The sequence below is a fragment of the Carlito syrichta genome, unplaced genomic scaffold (assembly GCF_000164805.1).
Source record: "Carlito syrichta isolate Samal-C Ts95f unplaced genomic scaffold, Tarsius_syrichta-2.0.1 Scaffold309446, whole genome shotgun sequence".
In the NCBI taxonomy this organism is placed as follows: Eukaryota; Metazoa; Chordata; class Mammalia; order Primates; family Tarsiidae; genus Carlito; species Carlito syrichta.
The window spans coordinates 121,465-137,896 of record NW_007253542.1 but is presented as its reverse complement, the minus strand read 5'-3'; the positions used below and the strand labels follow the sequence as shown (position 1 = coordinate 137,896).

Below are 16,432 nucleotides of genomic sequence, written 5' to 3'. Positions count from 1 at the left end.
GAGATGTCTTGGCAGCTGTGTATGATGGCCTGAACCTCAGTAGAGAAATCTCAGCCAGAGACAGAAGCTGGAACTCGTCAAAGTGAATGGTGATGAAGAAGCCATGTAAGTCTAAGAAGACAATCAGAGGACAGTGTAGGTAGAGCAGGAAAACAAAACCAGGCAAAACCCAAAGGACAAAAATGTTTAAAAGATGAACAAGAAGATCACACAAAAACTGAGAAATGGTCAAGAGATAGAAGGAATCCAAGAGAACACGGTATTGCCCATGGCTGTCAACACTGTTACTTTTTGCGTAGTCCTGGGCTTATTGATAAGGAGTTTTTAGTTTTTGTATTTATCTTGGTATGAATAGCACCATTCAGTAGTTCTCAAACTTTATGGTTATACAAATTATTGTATACTCTTACAAATAAATGAGGACTCAAAAGAGCTTTTGATTATGAGGTTTTTCTTTTTTTTTTTTTTTTTTGAGTTGGAGTCTCACTCTGTCACTCAGACTGGAGTGCAGTGGCCGCTCCCAGCCACTGCAGCCTCCATCTGCTGGGCTCCGGCGATCCTTCCGCCTCAGCTTTCCAAGTGGCTGGAAGTTCAGGCGTGTGCTACCACGCCCGGCTAATTTTTGATTTATTGTAGAGATGAGGTCTCGCCAAGTTGCCCAGGCGGATCTCGAACCCGCGGGCTCAGGCAATCCACTCACCTCAGCCTCCCAAAGCGCAGGATTACAGGCTGAGCCACTGAGCCTGACTGTGAGGTTATATCTGTTGACTTTTCCCCTACAAGAAATTAAAACTGAGGTCTGGGAGTGGTGGCTTCTGATTTCCTTCTGAGCCAGGAGTTTGAGACCAGCCTAGGCAATATGGTGAGATCTCATCTCTACAAAAAACAAAGAAGTAAAAATAGTGCTGGGTGTGGTGATGTTTGCCATAGTCCCAGCTACTTGGGAGGTTGAGGTGGAAGGATGTCTGAGCCCAAGAGGTTGAGGCTGTGGTGAGTTGTGATTGTGCCACTGCACTCCAGTCTAAGAGACAAGTAAGTCGCTGATGCAAATAAAAAATAAATTAAATTAAAACTGAGAAAATGTAAACATATGTGTTAATTAACTTAATAATAATCAGCTCATTACTAATAGAAATGCTTATAAAAATAACTACCTTAGCACACCAAAAAATGGGAAGAATGACAATGTTTTACATTTTAGGAACTCTGTTTAATATTTGGTTTAAAAGAAAACAGCTGAATTCTCCTTTTTAAAATATATATTTTATTTTAAAATTCAGGATTAGGTATATAAGTGGGCATCGTACAAGTAAAATTTGGGCCTGTCTTTGATCCCAACTTTGCCTGATTTGAGATCAGGTATGCTTTTGATGTTTTGTGTCCCCTCCCGCTCTGGCAATATACCACTACTGCCAATCCCTTTCTTATAGTATTATGGCAAATGTTCAGGGTCCACTGGAACTCAGCACTTGGTACTCAGTTGTTTCTGTGATAGATCACTGAGTATGATAGACTCCAAATCCATCCAAGTTGCTGCGAAGTCCATGTGTTTGTCCTTTACAGCTACATAATATCCCATTGTGTATATGTACCACATTTTTTTTATCCAGTGTGGTTATGATGGCCAGCACGGTTGGTTCTGTGTTTTTGCTACAGTGAATAATGCTGCAGTAAACATGCGTGTGCAGGTATCTTTTTGGTAGAATCATTTGAGTTCCTCTAGGTATATTCCCAATAGGGGGATTGCTGGGTCATATGGAAGGTCAATTTCTAGTTCTTACAGAAATTGCCACACTGTTTTCCATAGAGGTTGAACTAGTTTGCATTCCGACCAGCAGTGTAGAAGTCTTCCCTTTTCTCCACATCCTCTCCAGTATCTGTTGTTGTTTGTTTTATTAATGATGGCCATTCTTACTGGGGTTAGGTGGTATCTCAATATAGTTTTGATTTACATTTCTCTGATGATTAGTGAGGCTGAGCACTTTTTCATGTATCTGTTGGCTGCCCATATATCTTCTTTAAAGCAGTGTCTATTCATGCCTTTTGCCCACTTTTTAATGGGGCTGTTTGTTTTTTTCCTTTTGTCATAATTAAGTTCCTTGTAGATCCTGGATGTTAGGCCTTTGTCAGATATATAGTTGGCAATTTTTTTCCCCTCAAAACAGCTGGATTTTCCTGTCTGGTTTTTCCTTCAATCTGGTTTGCTATCACATTATGTAGCCTCTAGAAAACTCATGAGAGAATAATCTCGTGAGAGAATAAGCATGAAAATAGTTTGGTCTTACAAACACCCTGAAAGATTTTCAGGGATCTTTAGGCATCCGGGGACCACACTTTTAGAATTACTGCCCCAGAGTGGGAGTGTTTGACAATACTGTGAATCTCACAAACAAAGTCTTGATGCCATCACAAAAAGTAAGCTAGATAGACGTGATGGGAGTTTCAAGCGCTATTTTATAAAAGGATTGACATCATTGACATCATTCTCTAAGGTTAGGAATGGAGTCTGAACCAGTCACTCAATTTATTCATCAGATATTTATTTAGCACATATGTATCAGAAAGTACTCTAGACACTGAGGACATGACAGTAAACAAAACAGGTCAAAAAATCCTTGCCCTCATGAGATGTCTTTTTCGTGAACAAATAAAGTAGTAAAATGTATAGGAAATTCGGGAGTGGTAAGTGCTATACACAAAAACAGTGCAAAGATGTCTAGGCAATACCAGAGGGATGGCCAGGTTTCAGTAACATGCACAGGGAAGGCCTCGTTCAGGAGGCAACGTCTGAGCAAACACCTAAAAGTGAGGGAGCCATTTGGATATCTGGTGGAAGAGCTTCTCCAGGTATTTAACAAATTATTAACTTATTGTAAACTTTGTTTATATGTATTCTTTAATGAAATGCCTACGGTCTATGACATTAGCTGCAAATGTAAGGAAGAGAACTTATTGAGCCATGGACCAGGCACTTTGCTAGGTTCTATGCGAGGCTTAGTCCCTTCACTGACGGTGAACAAGGTGTATACCACAGTGGCGGCAACAAGGTGTATACCACAGCTCCTGCAGTCGGGGTACAGCAATTCTTATGGAGAGGTGCAGGTGCCCCTGACCACCTGCACCTCCCCTTCGAGAGGAACTGCCACGCCAAGGGTGCTCTTCGGGCGTAAGGCGGGTAGTCTTCATAGCGAGTCTAAGAAGCAGAGAGAACTGCAGGAAGTGTCACCGCGACGGGGCGCGGGCCTGGAGGTACAACAAGGCCACACGGTACAGCTGGGCCTACTTTTAAGATGCCATGCTTCGCGCAGAGTGCTTTCCCACGGCAGTGCAGCTGTTACGAGCCGCTGTTGAAATAAGACAGCTTTACACTCCCACGCCTCAGTCCTCCCCCACCTACAAAGTGAAAGGAGGGTTCGGGAAAGCCAGGGGGAGGAGCTCACGCCACGCAGAAGCTTACACCGCCCATACGGCGCTCCCCTTCTGCGCTTGCGCAGGGCAAGAGCCCGCTACCGGAAGGACGCCTGGGACTGGGTGTAAGCCGACGCGGAGCTACCTCGAGGCGGAACTGGGGCGTACCGGGATTCGGCCACCCCAACACCCGGTGCGGAAGGAAGGTGGCAGCCGCTGGGCGGGGCGCATGCGCGGAAGCTTCCCGTCCAAAGGCTTGAGAGGCAGACCCGAACGGCCAGCTGGGCTCGGAGCGGAGGGGGGGTCAGGATGGACGAGGACGTGCTGACCACCTTGAAGATCCTCATCATCGGCGAGAGTGGAGTGGGCAAGTCCAGGTGAGGCGGACCCTTTCTGCCTCTGCCGTCTTCTGGGCCGCGACGGGAACGGCAGCGGCCGGGCTGGGCCCAGCTGGGCCGGGTTCGGGGCTCCGCCGCCTCCTGGGCCCCGCGCCCCGCCCGCCCGCCGGGTCACCGCCCCTTCCAGGCCCAAGTTCTTCGAACCGCTTCCCCTCCTGTAGCACAAAGAAAACAACCCCGAGGGCCGTCGCCCGGCCGGGCGTATGCTGCGGGGTGGTGCCGCACCCGAGCCCCCGGTCCTGGCCACTTGTCCCTTCACCCGAGCTCCTGGCCCAGGCCGCCTGCTCCTTCGCCCGAGCCCGGGTGCAGGCCGCCAGTACGCCTGTCTTAAGCCCTGAGTCCAGGCCACCTGTCTCCCCCGCCCAAGCCAGGTCCAGGCCTCCTGTCACCCTTGCCCGAGTCCCTGGCCCAGGTTGCCTGTCACCCCCGCCTGAGCCCCGCTTCAGGCCGCCTGTCATACCCACCTTCTCAGCCCCGGGTTCAGGTCTCCTGTCACCTATCCCCTGAATCCTCGTTTTAGGACACCGGTGCCCCCTGCCTAAGCTCCGGAGCTTGGAGCTATAACTTTGTCACCCTGGGGTTTCTGAGGCGCTTTCTCTAAAGACGTCACATTCTACACAGGAAATTTTGTGACGCCTTGGATCACATTCCTCGCCTATTTTGGCGCAGCTTATTGTCGCTTTTTTCTTTTTTCGTTTGTTTTGTTTTATTAGCTGTGAAAGAACTGCCTGGTCTTGTGACTGAAAAATTCACTTAGTGTAAAAATGTGAGACGACCTATGAAAATAAAATGTAATTGTTACTTTTTTTTTTTAGTTGAAGTCTTAGTCCCTCAGGCTGGAGTGCAGTGAAACGATCACAACTCACCGCAGCCTTGACCTTCTGTGCCGAGGCTATCCTTCCTTTCTCCTCAGCCTTCTGAGTACTGGGACTACAGGCATGTGCCCCACGCCCGGCAAATTTTTAAATTTTTTGTAGAGATGAGGTCTCCAGTGTTGCTTAGGGCTGGTCTTGAACTCCTGGGCTCAAAGTGCTGGGATAACAGGAGGTAGCCACTATGCTCCGCCAATTTTTACTTATTATTTTGCCACATCATATGGAGATCAAAGGACAAGTTAGTATTGTGTCTTCGTTTCTTACTTTTTCATTGGTGAAAATTATACTGACAGCAGTTAGAGTTGAATGTTAGGTAAGGTATGGATCTAGGTAGATGTTGCTAGAAAATTGTGATTTCATCCAGATCTTGGAACAGAGTTCTTTAAGTGAAGTCATTCTTGCCATCTGATTATGAGTAGGTTATATTCTAGGCAGTGTCCATATTTAAACACCATTAAAACTCCAGAGACTGTAATCAGCTTCATATTTCAGCAATACCTCCTGATATACATCTTTCCCGATAACTTTTTAATCACTTCATAAAATCTGACTTTTTTAACTACTTAAGGATTTGAAAGCTTATTATGTAATATATTCTGAAATTTTATGTATCTTTAAAGTTTGACAATACGTTTTCACAGGATTTATCATTTAGTGTACTCTGAATATACTGGAGTGAGGGATTTGCACATACCACAGAATGAGACACTCATTTAGCAAAATAGTGTGATGTGTGTGTGTGTGTGTGTGTGTGTTAAAAAGCTAAATAAGATTCTTTTTTTCATCACCACCCGCTATTACACAGATATATTTGAGGGATAAAAATTGGTTAATATAGTTAACGTTGTAATAGGAATTCCATGCCCTTATGATCTTGATATCCTTTTTTCCTTGAGATATGGTCCTCACATATGAAATTGTTGGTTTTGAAAGCAAGAATAGTTGGTTGTCGTTTCATGTGTTTCAACTCAATATATGGTTGGCAATTTATCTGAATATGTTGCATGGGTGACAAGTTAAGATGTGTTAACATTTTAGTTAATTGGAGTACATAAATAAGGTTCTCCTTGTAGAATGAGTTCTGTTAAGTGAATTTATTGGTCTCCCTAGTTTGTTCTCCCTAAACAAACTTATTTGGGCCTAATCTACTTTAAACTTTTTCCTCAATATGTAATGGTAAATTATCAACTACTCGCTGCAAAATTTTAATGCTTTGCCTCTTTTAAGAAGGGAGCAGTTAGGGAGAAAACTGTCTTTTCTAGGTGGGTAAGCACTGACCTATGTGATATGCTATGGAAAACAATCTTGAACACCTTACCTTTCTGGATGATAGTAAATAACTCCATTAAAATAGAAGTCTGTGCCTTTTAAGTGAGTTGGACATTTGTCATGAATATGATCTTAAAAGGTTTTAACCAATGGTTTCTTTGTGTTTCTTTACAGAACTGAATCCTAGTGGAAGTGAGATAGCAGTTGTGTTGTTGAAGCATTATTGACAATGAAGGATATCTTAACTAATCAGAATCAGTGGATTATTTTCCAGTTTATTTCATAGAGTTGGAGTGTAAAGGGTTTGTGGCAGTAGTCAGGAGATCAAAATTGTGAACTGAGGCTGCCAATTGTGTGACCTTGTGTGTGACAATTGAATGCTGCAGGTCTTCATTTGAAAAGTGAGGGGTTTGGAATAGAAACTTCTCAAACCCTATTTAATGTTAAACGTTTAAGATGATTCTGTGGCTAGGCCTGGTGAAGTAAAGATGTAGTGAAGTGTGTCAGCAACTAGAAGGGATTATAGAGTCCTTCTGTTATCTAAATTGCTGTCCTACACTTCCTGCTATCCTTTTTTGGTGAATTTAATTTGTAACTAAAGAAATGCAGATTAGTTATAATCACACTGTGTTTACTATAAATTTGGTCTTATCTAAAAGTGACTTTCTTCCTTCCATCTTTAGCTCTGCATGGAGAGTATTTTGCTCCTTTAACTTCAAAAATATGAAGATGTAACTGTACAATACTGTATGAATGGTGCTTCTTAATAATTTTGGGATTGTGGATTCCTTTCAAAGTCTAATAGACTCTGTCTATTTGACTCTCTGCCTAGAAAAATGGATACATAGAATGTAGAATATATTTTGGGCTACCAGTGTACTTCTGGCTAAGATATGATTTATACTCTGAGCCCATATTAAAATTTGTTGCTTCAAACCATACCACCAGTTCCCTGCCTTTCCTGACCAAGTACCATTAATGACAAGGGCTGTTTTAAGAAGTAGTAATTATGAAAGAAAAACCTCTGGCTTAGTGTCTTATGTTTAATAAATAATAGCCAATATTAGTATTGTTATTATTGTATGGTATTGTTCTTATTACTGCTACTCTACAAATTTATGTTACCTTATTTTCTAAATAATATTTTATGTGGTGACCAAGTATAGATACCAGGGTGCCAAAAAAAAACAGTATATACATTTTAAGGGCTGTTGTCTATGTATTGCTTTTAGTTCACTGTAATCAAAAGTGTCTGGACGCTGATGATAACCACTTTGAGCACCTCTTGTAATTTCAGAGGTCAAAAGTGACTTGTATTCATCTTTTTTTTGTTTGTTTGTTTGTTTTTGTTTTTTTGAGTTGGAGTCTCACTCTGTCGCCCAGACTGGAGTGCAGTGGCTGCTCCCGGCCACCACAGCCTTGACCCTCTGGGCTCCGGCAATCCTTCCGCCTCAGCCTTCCGAGTAGCTGGAATTACAGACATGCGCTACCACGCCCGGCTAATTTTTTTATTTTATTGTAGAGATGAGGTCTTGCCTGTCCAGGCGGGTCTCGAACCCGCGGGCTCGGGCAATCCACTCACCTCAGCCTCCCAAAGGTGCGGGATTACAGGCTGAGCCACCAAGCCCGGCTAATCTTTTGTTATCAGTATAGAATAGAGTATTAGAATTTTAATTCAATTTTTTCCTTAAAATGCATATTTTTTTGCATCCTCTGTATATATTTTTTCTATTCTTAAATTATGGGTAACTGAGTATGTTAGGGAACAGGGAAATTTTTATAAGTAATCTTTAAGAATCTTATTTGTGCTCTCACCTAACTTTTGTTGGAAGTAAGTAAATATAGTCAAGATGATAAATAGGAAACCTGGAATTTGACTCTTCTGTTTTGATTCTGTGGTGATAGTTTTACAGTAAACACTAGAAAACAAAACCAAGAAAGGAAGAGTTAATCCTTCAAATATAATTAATGACACTTGATTTGGAAACTACCAGGAGATTATTAGGTTTTGCAGAATACTATCTGGACCAAAAATGTCTCTAGTGGCAATAATCACAACCTATGGGAATATTCCTAGAATTTTTCTGTAATTTAGACATCCAGCAGTTGTTTCTTTGATTTTATTAATGTAAGCAGGTCAGTAGAACAGGAGTTAAAATGAGAGAAGACTGATTAATTTTAAAATCTAGACTTTAGCAAAAGCTTAGATTTTATTTTTGAAGAGCTTCTACTAACTGATACTTCTGCCTCATATTAAGTAAAATTAATTCTGGGAGACATAAGATCTTAGAGTACCCTTTTAATTTAGTGTCTTTTGCTTTTATCCCTTTCTTTCTGGTTTCTTTACCATTTCCTAGGTAATCCTTTGTTCTCTCAGCATAATCATGGCAGTTTCTTTCATTGATCCTCTTCCATTCTTTTTGTTAACATCCACTTTTCAGTACCTGCAGCAATTTTTGTCATTCCTTTCTTTAAGAGCCTTCACTAGCTCCCAGTTACCTGCTTAATTTTATACACCCTATGTACCACTTGATCAGAGTGATCTTTCTACCCTCTCTTTTAACTATGTTTTCCTCTTCTCATGTAAATTGTGGCCATACTCTTGTTGCAAAATGCTAGGCACCTTTCTGTGTGTGCTTAAATTCAGAGTGGATTACACATCAGATTTTTTTTTTAAGGTCAGTCAATTGCATTCCAAGACTCTTTTTTCCCCTTTTGCCTATGTCAATTAAAACATGACATGTTGCTAATATCAGAAGGACATATCAGTACAGTTTAAGAAAAATCAGCTTTCACATTTGGGGAATTGTGTAGGGGAACATGGGGAATATATTTCCTAGTAAACTACTTTACTCTTGGAATTTTTAAATTGCATTTAACTCCTCTGTATATACCTGCTCTGAGGTAGTAGTCCTGGGAGCAGACCTATATCAATTTTTCCTTTTTTTTTTTTTTTTTGAGTTGGAGTCTCATGCTGTCATCCAGGCTAGAATACAGGCATGATCATGGCTCACTGCTAGCCTCCATCTCCTAGGCTCAGGCAATCCTTCCACCGCAGGCTCCCAAGTACTACAGGTGTGCACTAACAAGCCTGGCTAATTTTTTTGTTGTTAGAGATGAAGTGTCTTGCTTTGTTGCCCAGGCTGGTCTGGAACTCCTGGCCTCAAGCAGTCCTCCTACTTCAGCCTCCCAAAGTGCTAGGATTATAGGTGAAAGCCACCATGCTTGGCCCTAAATCAGTTATTATTGTCTGCATCTAATTGTGACAAAATGTAATAATTATGAACACATTTGCCATATGATTAGAAAGAAAAGTCAAATTCCTAACCTGTTACTTTAACCTTTCTTTTAGCCTGCTCTTGAGGTTCACAGATGATACTTTTGATCCAGAACTTGCAGCAACAATAGGTAAGCCTATTTAAAAATCAGTAGAAATGTTCAGTAGTTTCTTGCCTTTGGGCTGTTTTACCCCACTGCTTCCATGATGGTTGAAATCTTATTTGTCCATCAAGACTTAACTTCGTGTCATTAAATCTCTGAAGTCTTTCTGGATCTTACCAAGCAAAAATAACTTTCTTATCAGTTGTCTCATGGCACTTTGTTAAAACTGCTAATATTATTATTATCTGTATGCAACATTTCTTTCCTGTACTGTGGATTGTCATTTATTTTGCAATATCAATGATCATTTAAATATTTATTATGTGCCGGGTACTGTACGAAGAGGTGGGGTTATAAATGATGAATAATGCAAACCTGGTCTTTATCATCATAGACCTAACTGTAGCGTGTGTTAATTTTGTCTTTTCAGCATTTGCTGTAGTATTTGACATGTATTCTGATCTTCACGTATTTATTGACAGTAGTTATTAAGAATTGTTAGGAACAATAATATGTAGATGCCTTTTAGAATAAAATTTAGATTGTCTGAAAGTCATTTATCACACTAACATTAAAATATATCAGAAGATAGAGGCAAAACTTTTGGTATCACATGTTTAGGGAGCAGACAACAATATAAAGATATGAAGGAAGTTTGCAATAGTTGAAAGTCTGCTGAGCTAAGTCAAAACTGGATGCTTGTTATGGCTCTTGAATTAGGTGTGATCTTACACAAGTCATTTGACTTCATTGTCTTCATCCATAAATTGGGAGGTTTTGGAGAGAGATAACCTTTTTTTCCAGCTCTAAAATTTTATGATCTGATTAGAATACAGTAAATATGATCCTAGCAGTATTGTTAGGGAAAACAGTTTTTCTTAACTGCCTTTGTTTTTATTTATTGTGTCTTTTTTCTTTTTATTGTGAAATAGTTTCAAACTTAGAGATAAGTTGTAAAAATAGCACAAATGCTTCTTGTATATGCTACTAAAATTCCTCAAATGTTAATATTCATCACATCTGCTTTATCATTATCTTTCTACATACACACACAGTACTCTTGTTTTAAAATGAATTGTTTAAGAGTGAAGTTTAGACTTGATGTCTTTAATGTCTACACACTATGCTGTGTATTTTCTAAATAAACATGGGTACAGTTCTGCTGTCTACAGACAGAGTTAATTAGTTGTCCTACTAATGTCCTGCACAGCAAAAGAAAAAGAATTGTTTCTAGTCCAGGATCACACATTGAATTTAGTTATCCTTTTTCTTCGGTCTCTTTTCTTTATTTATTGTTTTCGTAGAGATGTGTCTCACTGTGTTGCCTAGGTTGGTCTTTAATTCCTGGGCTCAGAGTATCCTTTCTTCCAAAGTGCTGGAATTACAGGCATCTGTTTGTTTTGCTCACAACATGTCTGAGCATGTGCTGGTAAAAGTAGTAGAGGAGTAGTAACTGACAGGAAAATATGTACTTAGTTAAGAGTTAAAATTTTAATATACACACACACATATAATATAAAACTATCTACAATTCAAACCGTATCAAAAGTCAGATGGAATCTGGGACTTTTAACATAACAGGTCGTGAGTTGTCCTTATTACTAAACAGGTATGTCTTCTGCAGAGACAAATACTAAGATTACAGCATGCTTATAAGAATATATATAATCTGTCCCCGAAATAGGCCATGGGTCTTGAATATGTTTAAATGAGTATCTTTTATGTTTAAGCATCAGATTACTTTCTGGCTTAGGTTATGACCAATACACGTGTACATATGTGAGTTTTAAAAACAAAAACAGCTATTAATGGTCTTGTGAAAATTAGTGTTTTGTGGAAAGTTAACATTTTACTCCACAGTAAAAAAAGTAATAGAAAAGCATATCTTTATCTTTCAGAAATATAAAATTTCTGTCTAGTATAAAATACTCTTAAGATATTTATTGGATTTGGGGTTTGAAGATGGTACTATAAAGTTGGCATTTTCTTTTGTTTTCTGGTAATTCGCTAAAAACAAAGAGAGGGGAGAACTAAAACATAAACCCAATATTCCACTAAATTAGAAGACAAGTCAAAGTCCCAAACCACAACATAGGTAAAATTGCTGCCAAGAGCAGTAGAGATTAAGCAGGCTGCATGTGAGAAGAATGGAGAGAGGATGTCACAAGTGTGGAGCTCAGAGCTGACAAGAAACATTTCATGAAACTGCAAGACAAAGATATACCTGCACCCCCCCCCCAGTACAACACCTAAATCCCTTGTTGACAAAAGCTGAAGGAATTTCTTCAGCTAATGGCAAGAGCTTTTCTACAACCGGTTTGATTCTAAGAGGTTGAGGAAATGAAGCCAAACAAGGAGTTACACAAACTGCCATTTTACAGGGAGTAGTATGTTTATCTCTGTAGCTTGAGGGAGAAGGTGATTTTGCATTGTGAACTTAGGACTGTGCATCTGCATTGTCTGTTGAGAAGTAAAACACTGAGCTATCATTTATGTAAAAACCTGAATCAAGAAACAGTTTTGGCCAGGCGTGGTGGCTCATGCCTATAATCTCACCACTTTGGGAAGCCAAGGTGGGAGGATTATTTGAGTCCAGGACTTCAAGACCAGCCTAGGCAACATTGTATCAAGACCTTATCGCTACAATAAATAAAAAAATAAACTGACACACCCCTTTAGTCCCAGCTACTCAGGAGGCTGAAGTGGAAGGATCACCTGAACCCAGGAGGTCGAGGCTGAGGTGAGCTGTGATGATACCTTGGCATTGCAATCTTGGTGACATAGTGAGACCCCTGACCTGAAAGGAAGGAAGAAAGATGGGAGGGAGGAATCGGGAGAAGGAGAACTGGAACACAAAGGACAAATGAAGAACACTCACCTTAAAGGCACTGCTATAAAGAAGGTGAACATCTTGACCAAACGTTTTGCCATGAATCTAAAAAGCTTTATGAAGTATTTACCACTGACAACACAGAGCAGTTAATTAAGAGGCTAGGGAAGAAATAGTGTGACTGCATGAGAAAATGCATCATAAGCTGATTGAGTGGGGAAAAAATGAAATTAAAAACTAAAATCATCACTGAAGTGATGGTAGAATTGAAAGGATCACAAGGACAGTAGAGAACTGTGGAAAATACAATGAGAGGCATAGAAGGTAGAGATGGAAAGAGCAGGTATATATTACCAAAATTAACAAAAATGTTGAAACAAAGTGTGAAAATGATAGACATGGAAATCAGAGAAGGAAATCCAACACATGCATGTTTGAGTCTGAAAGAAGAAAATATGATGAGACAACAAATTCTTAAAGATACAATTTAAGGTAACATTTCTAACAAAAATAAAACTTATACACACAAAATTACAAGAATATCTGGCCAAACTTTTTTGTTAGTTTGTTGCATGGGAGTGTTTGAAACAGGAATGTATTAGGTTTCCTTTTCTGCTATGGCAAGGACATATGGTGATCCTTAACCAGGTGTTTATCTGAGGTAACTAGTGGCATAGATGGATTGGTGAGCATGGATCCTATAGAAATGAATTCCACTGACTTTATATTACATAGACAAAATTTGCTTCATATTCAGGTTTTATTTTTTTATTTACTCTTTTTAGGTAATCTTTGAATGTGAAAAAGTACTTTTAAGTACAAGTTTTTTCAAATAAAAAACTAGAAAATGTAAAACTAGTTCTCTACTTAAGACAGACTTAAAACCTGTTTCTTTTCTTTTCCTTTCCTTCTTTCTTGCTTTCTTTTTTGTGTGTGTGTGTGTTGTTGCCTAGTCTGCATTGCAGTAGCACCATCACAGCTCGCCACAGCTTCAACTTTCTGGGCTTAGGTGATCCTTCCACCTCAGTTTCCCAAATAGTTGATGCACACTCCCATGCTCAGGTAATTTTTAAATTTTTTTTGTAGAGACAAGGTCTTGCTTTGCTGCCCAAGGCTGACTTTTTTTTTTTTTTTTTTTTTTTGAGTCAGAGAATCACTCTGTTGCCCAGGTTGGAGTGCAGTGGCAAGTTCATGGCCACTCCAGCATTGACCTGCTGGGCTCCGGTGATCCTTCCTCCCCAGCCTTCCAAGTAGCTGGAACTACAGGTGCTTGCTACCGCACCTGGCTAATTTTTTATTTATTTATTGTAGAGACGAGGTCTCTCCAACTTGCCCAGGCTGGTCTTAAGCCCGCGAGTTTACACAGTCCATTCACCTCGGCCTCCCACAGTGCTGGGATTACAGGCTGAGCCACCAAGCCTGGCCCCCAAGGCTGATTTTGAAGCAGTCCTGGGCTCAAGCAATTCTTCCACCTCAGACTCCCAAAATACTAGGATTACAGATGTGAGCCACCGTGCCTGGCCTTACAACTTATTTTTTAATCCATTTGTAAGACTTAACATTGTTAAAACATGTGAAAATGTTTTTCCAGGGTTGATACATTTCAACTAGGACAAATTGTAGTTGTTTTTAGTTGACTTAGATCAGTGATTCTTATGACTTCCTTGCTGAGCTTTTAAAAACTACCTATGACTTTGTCCTGGTCACAGACCACTTGTTACCCATGTTTGACTTCTATAAAGGCAGAGACAAAATCTATTCCCACAAGTTGCCTTATGGTTCAGCTTAACAAAAGGATAATTTAAATAAAACAGAAAGTGGTGAGTGTTTAAGTCTTACTTAATACTATTTAAGTAGTCCACACAAAGTCCTGCCTTCCCAGGTTATTCTTCATTCCCCAGGCTGTGTATATCTCCTTTTCTGACTTTCTTTTTCTTTTTCTTTTTCTTTCTTTCTTTCTTTCTTTCTTTCTTTCTTTCTTTCTTTCTTTCTTTCTTTCTTTCTTTCTTTCTTTCTTTCTTTCTTTCTTTCTCTTTCTCTTTCTCTCTTTCTCTCTTTCTCCCTTTCTCTCTCTCTCTCTCTCTCTCTCTCTCTCTCTCTCTCTCTCTCTCTCTCCCCCCCCTTCCTTCCCTATATTCATCTATCAAATTTATTTATTTAGAGTTGTAATCTCACTCTGTCGCCTAGGCTGGAGTGCCATGGCACGCTTATAGCCACCCTGGCGTCAACCTGCTGGACTTAGGTGATTCTTTCTCCTCAACTTCCAGGTAGCCGGAACTACAGGCTTGCGCTACCATGCTCAGCTAATTTTTGACTTATTGTAGTGACGAGGTCTCGCCAAGTTGCCTGGGCTGGTCTTGAACCCGCGGGTTCAGGCAATCCACTTGCCTTGGTCTCCCGAAGTGTTGGGATTACAGGCTGAACCACTGTGCCCGACCTAACCCTACTTCTTATTCCTTCTCAGCTCTGGACACCTATTCACTCTGTCCTGTGGAATAGCACAACACTTGCCACATTTTATTGTTAGTACTTTTAAAATTGTAAACTCGGATTTGGCTGTCTAGGTCCTCATGTTCTTGTTCTCCATTGGATTCTTAGAGCTTTTAAATTACTTCTCTTGATGTCTCCCCAACCTTGGAAGAAAAAAAAAAAACCTATACTGCAGTAAAGCAGGATTTTTATATTCTTGATGAGAAGGAAATTGATATAAGCTCTTCCCTAGCTAGACCTTAGTAAAAGAGCTGAGACTAAGCCCAACCTTGCAACTTCTAATTTGGAATTCTTGTAATTACATCACAGTACATCAACCACAGATTTGAACAGAATGACAAAGAATGCTAAATATAAGCAAGAGAGAAGCAGCAGAATTAAGTGTATCAATTAATTAAATGTCTGTGGGTCTACTTCTAATAATTCAGGTGACCAGATAGAATTGAAGAAGTACTGAAATAAGGAAAGGTTGTAAATACAGGGATGGAATGGGCAAATGTAATACAATCAACAATTTTTTTTTTTTTAAAAGAAAGTGTTACTTTAAAGACCCATAGAACAATTTAATAGAATCAATTCTAGACTTGGCAACAACAAAGTAATATGTAAATTGGAAAGTAGAGACTTTACAGCATGCATTCTCTGATAATTTATTCTTTCAGAAAATATTTTTGATGTAAGTTGATAGCAGTATTTTTTAAAAATTATACATTAAAGTTGACTTTGTATATACATTTCTTTGAGTTTTAACATAGGTGTTATAACAAATATATATGGTCATAATCACCACACAGGATACTAGTCAGCTCCATCAACTTTCTAGTCTATCTGAGTCTCCCTGCTGCTGAATCTTGGCAGCCACTAATCTACTCTCTAGCTTAGTCTTTTTGAAAATGTCATATAAATGGAATAATTTATTGTGTAACCTTTTGAGACTGACTTTTTTCACTTAGATTACTGCCTTTGAGCTTCATCTAAGTTGTGGTGAATCTTTTTCCCCTTTTTTGTTTCTTTATATTCCATAGTATGGATATACTACAGCTTTCTTTGTTTTTTTCCATTTACCCATCATAGGATGTTTGGATTGTTTACAATTTTTGGTGATTAGGAATAGTCCTATTATAAACATTCAGGTACAAGATTTTGTATGAATGCTGATTTTTATTTCTCTAGAATACATGCCCAGTAATGGAATTGCTGGGCCATGTGGTAAATATATATTTAACTTTGGGAAACAGTTTGACTATATTTTTGTAAAATGGTTGTTCATTTTTACATTCCTACTAACAGCATATGAGAATTCCTATTCTTCTACATCCTTCACCTGTTATTTTGATCAGCCTTTTAAATTTTAACCATTCAGATAGATGTATGTTGGTATATCATTGTGGTTTAATTTGCATTTCTCTAATGACTAACAATGTTCAGCATCTTTTGAAGTTCTTATTTACTATCTGTAGGTATGCTTTGTGAAGTGTCTGTTCAAGTATTCTGTTAATTTTTTTTGAGTTGGAGTCTCACTCTGTCCTCCAGGCTGAAGTGCAGTGGCACGTTCATGGCTACCCCAGCGTCAACTTGCTGGGCTCAGGTGATCCTTCTGCCTCAGCCTTCCAAGTAACCGGAATCCTTCTGCCTCAGCCTTCCAAGTAGCTACCTCACCTGGCTAATTTTTCATTTATTGTAGAGATGAGGTCTCACCAGGTTGCCCAAGCTTTTCTCCAACTCCGTGGGCTTAGCCAATCCCCTCACCTCGGCCTCTGAAAGTGCTGGGATTATAGGCT

At 39.7% G+C, this 16,432-nt stretch overlaps 1 protein-coding gene across 4 annotated transcripts in view; it reads left to right on the top strand.

The window, feature by feature from the left end:
• The first annotated feature begins 3,463 nt into the window (after positions 1–3,463).
• The window catches only part of RAB18 (RAB18, member RAS oncogene family), a 32,349-nt gene continuing 19,380 nt past the window's right edge, over positions 3,464–16,432 (top strand). The window contains exons 1-2 of one of the 4 annotated variants that reach the window (XM_008067250.2): positions 3,464–3,785; positions 9,303–9,358. In XM_008067250.2, coding sequence (XP_008065441.1) covers positions 3,718–3,785; positions 9,303–9,358 — 124 coding nt within the window. In that variant the 5' untranslated portion in view covers positions 3,464–3,717. The remainder of the gene's footprint in view (positions 3,786–9,302; positions 9,359–16,432) is intronic. The other 3 variants (XM_008067251.1, XM_021717173.1, XM_021717172.1) reach the window with 3 other exon arrangements.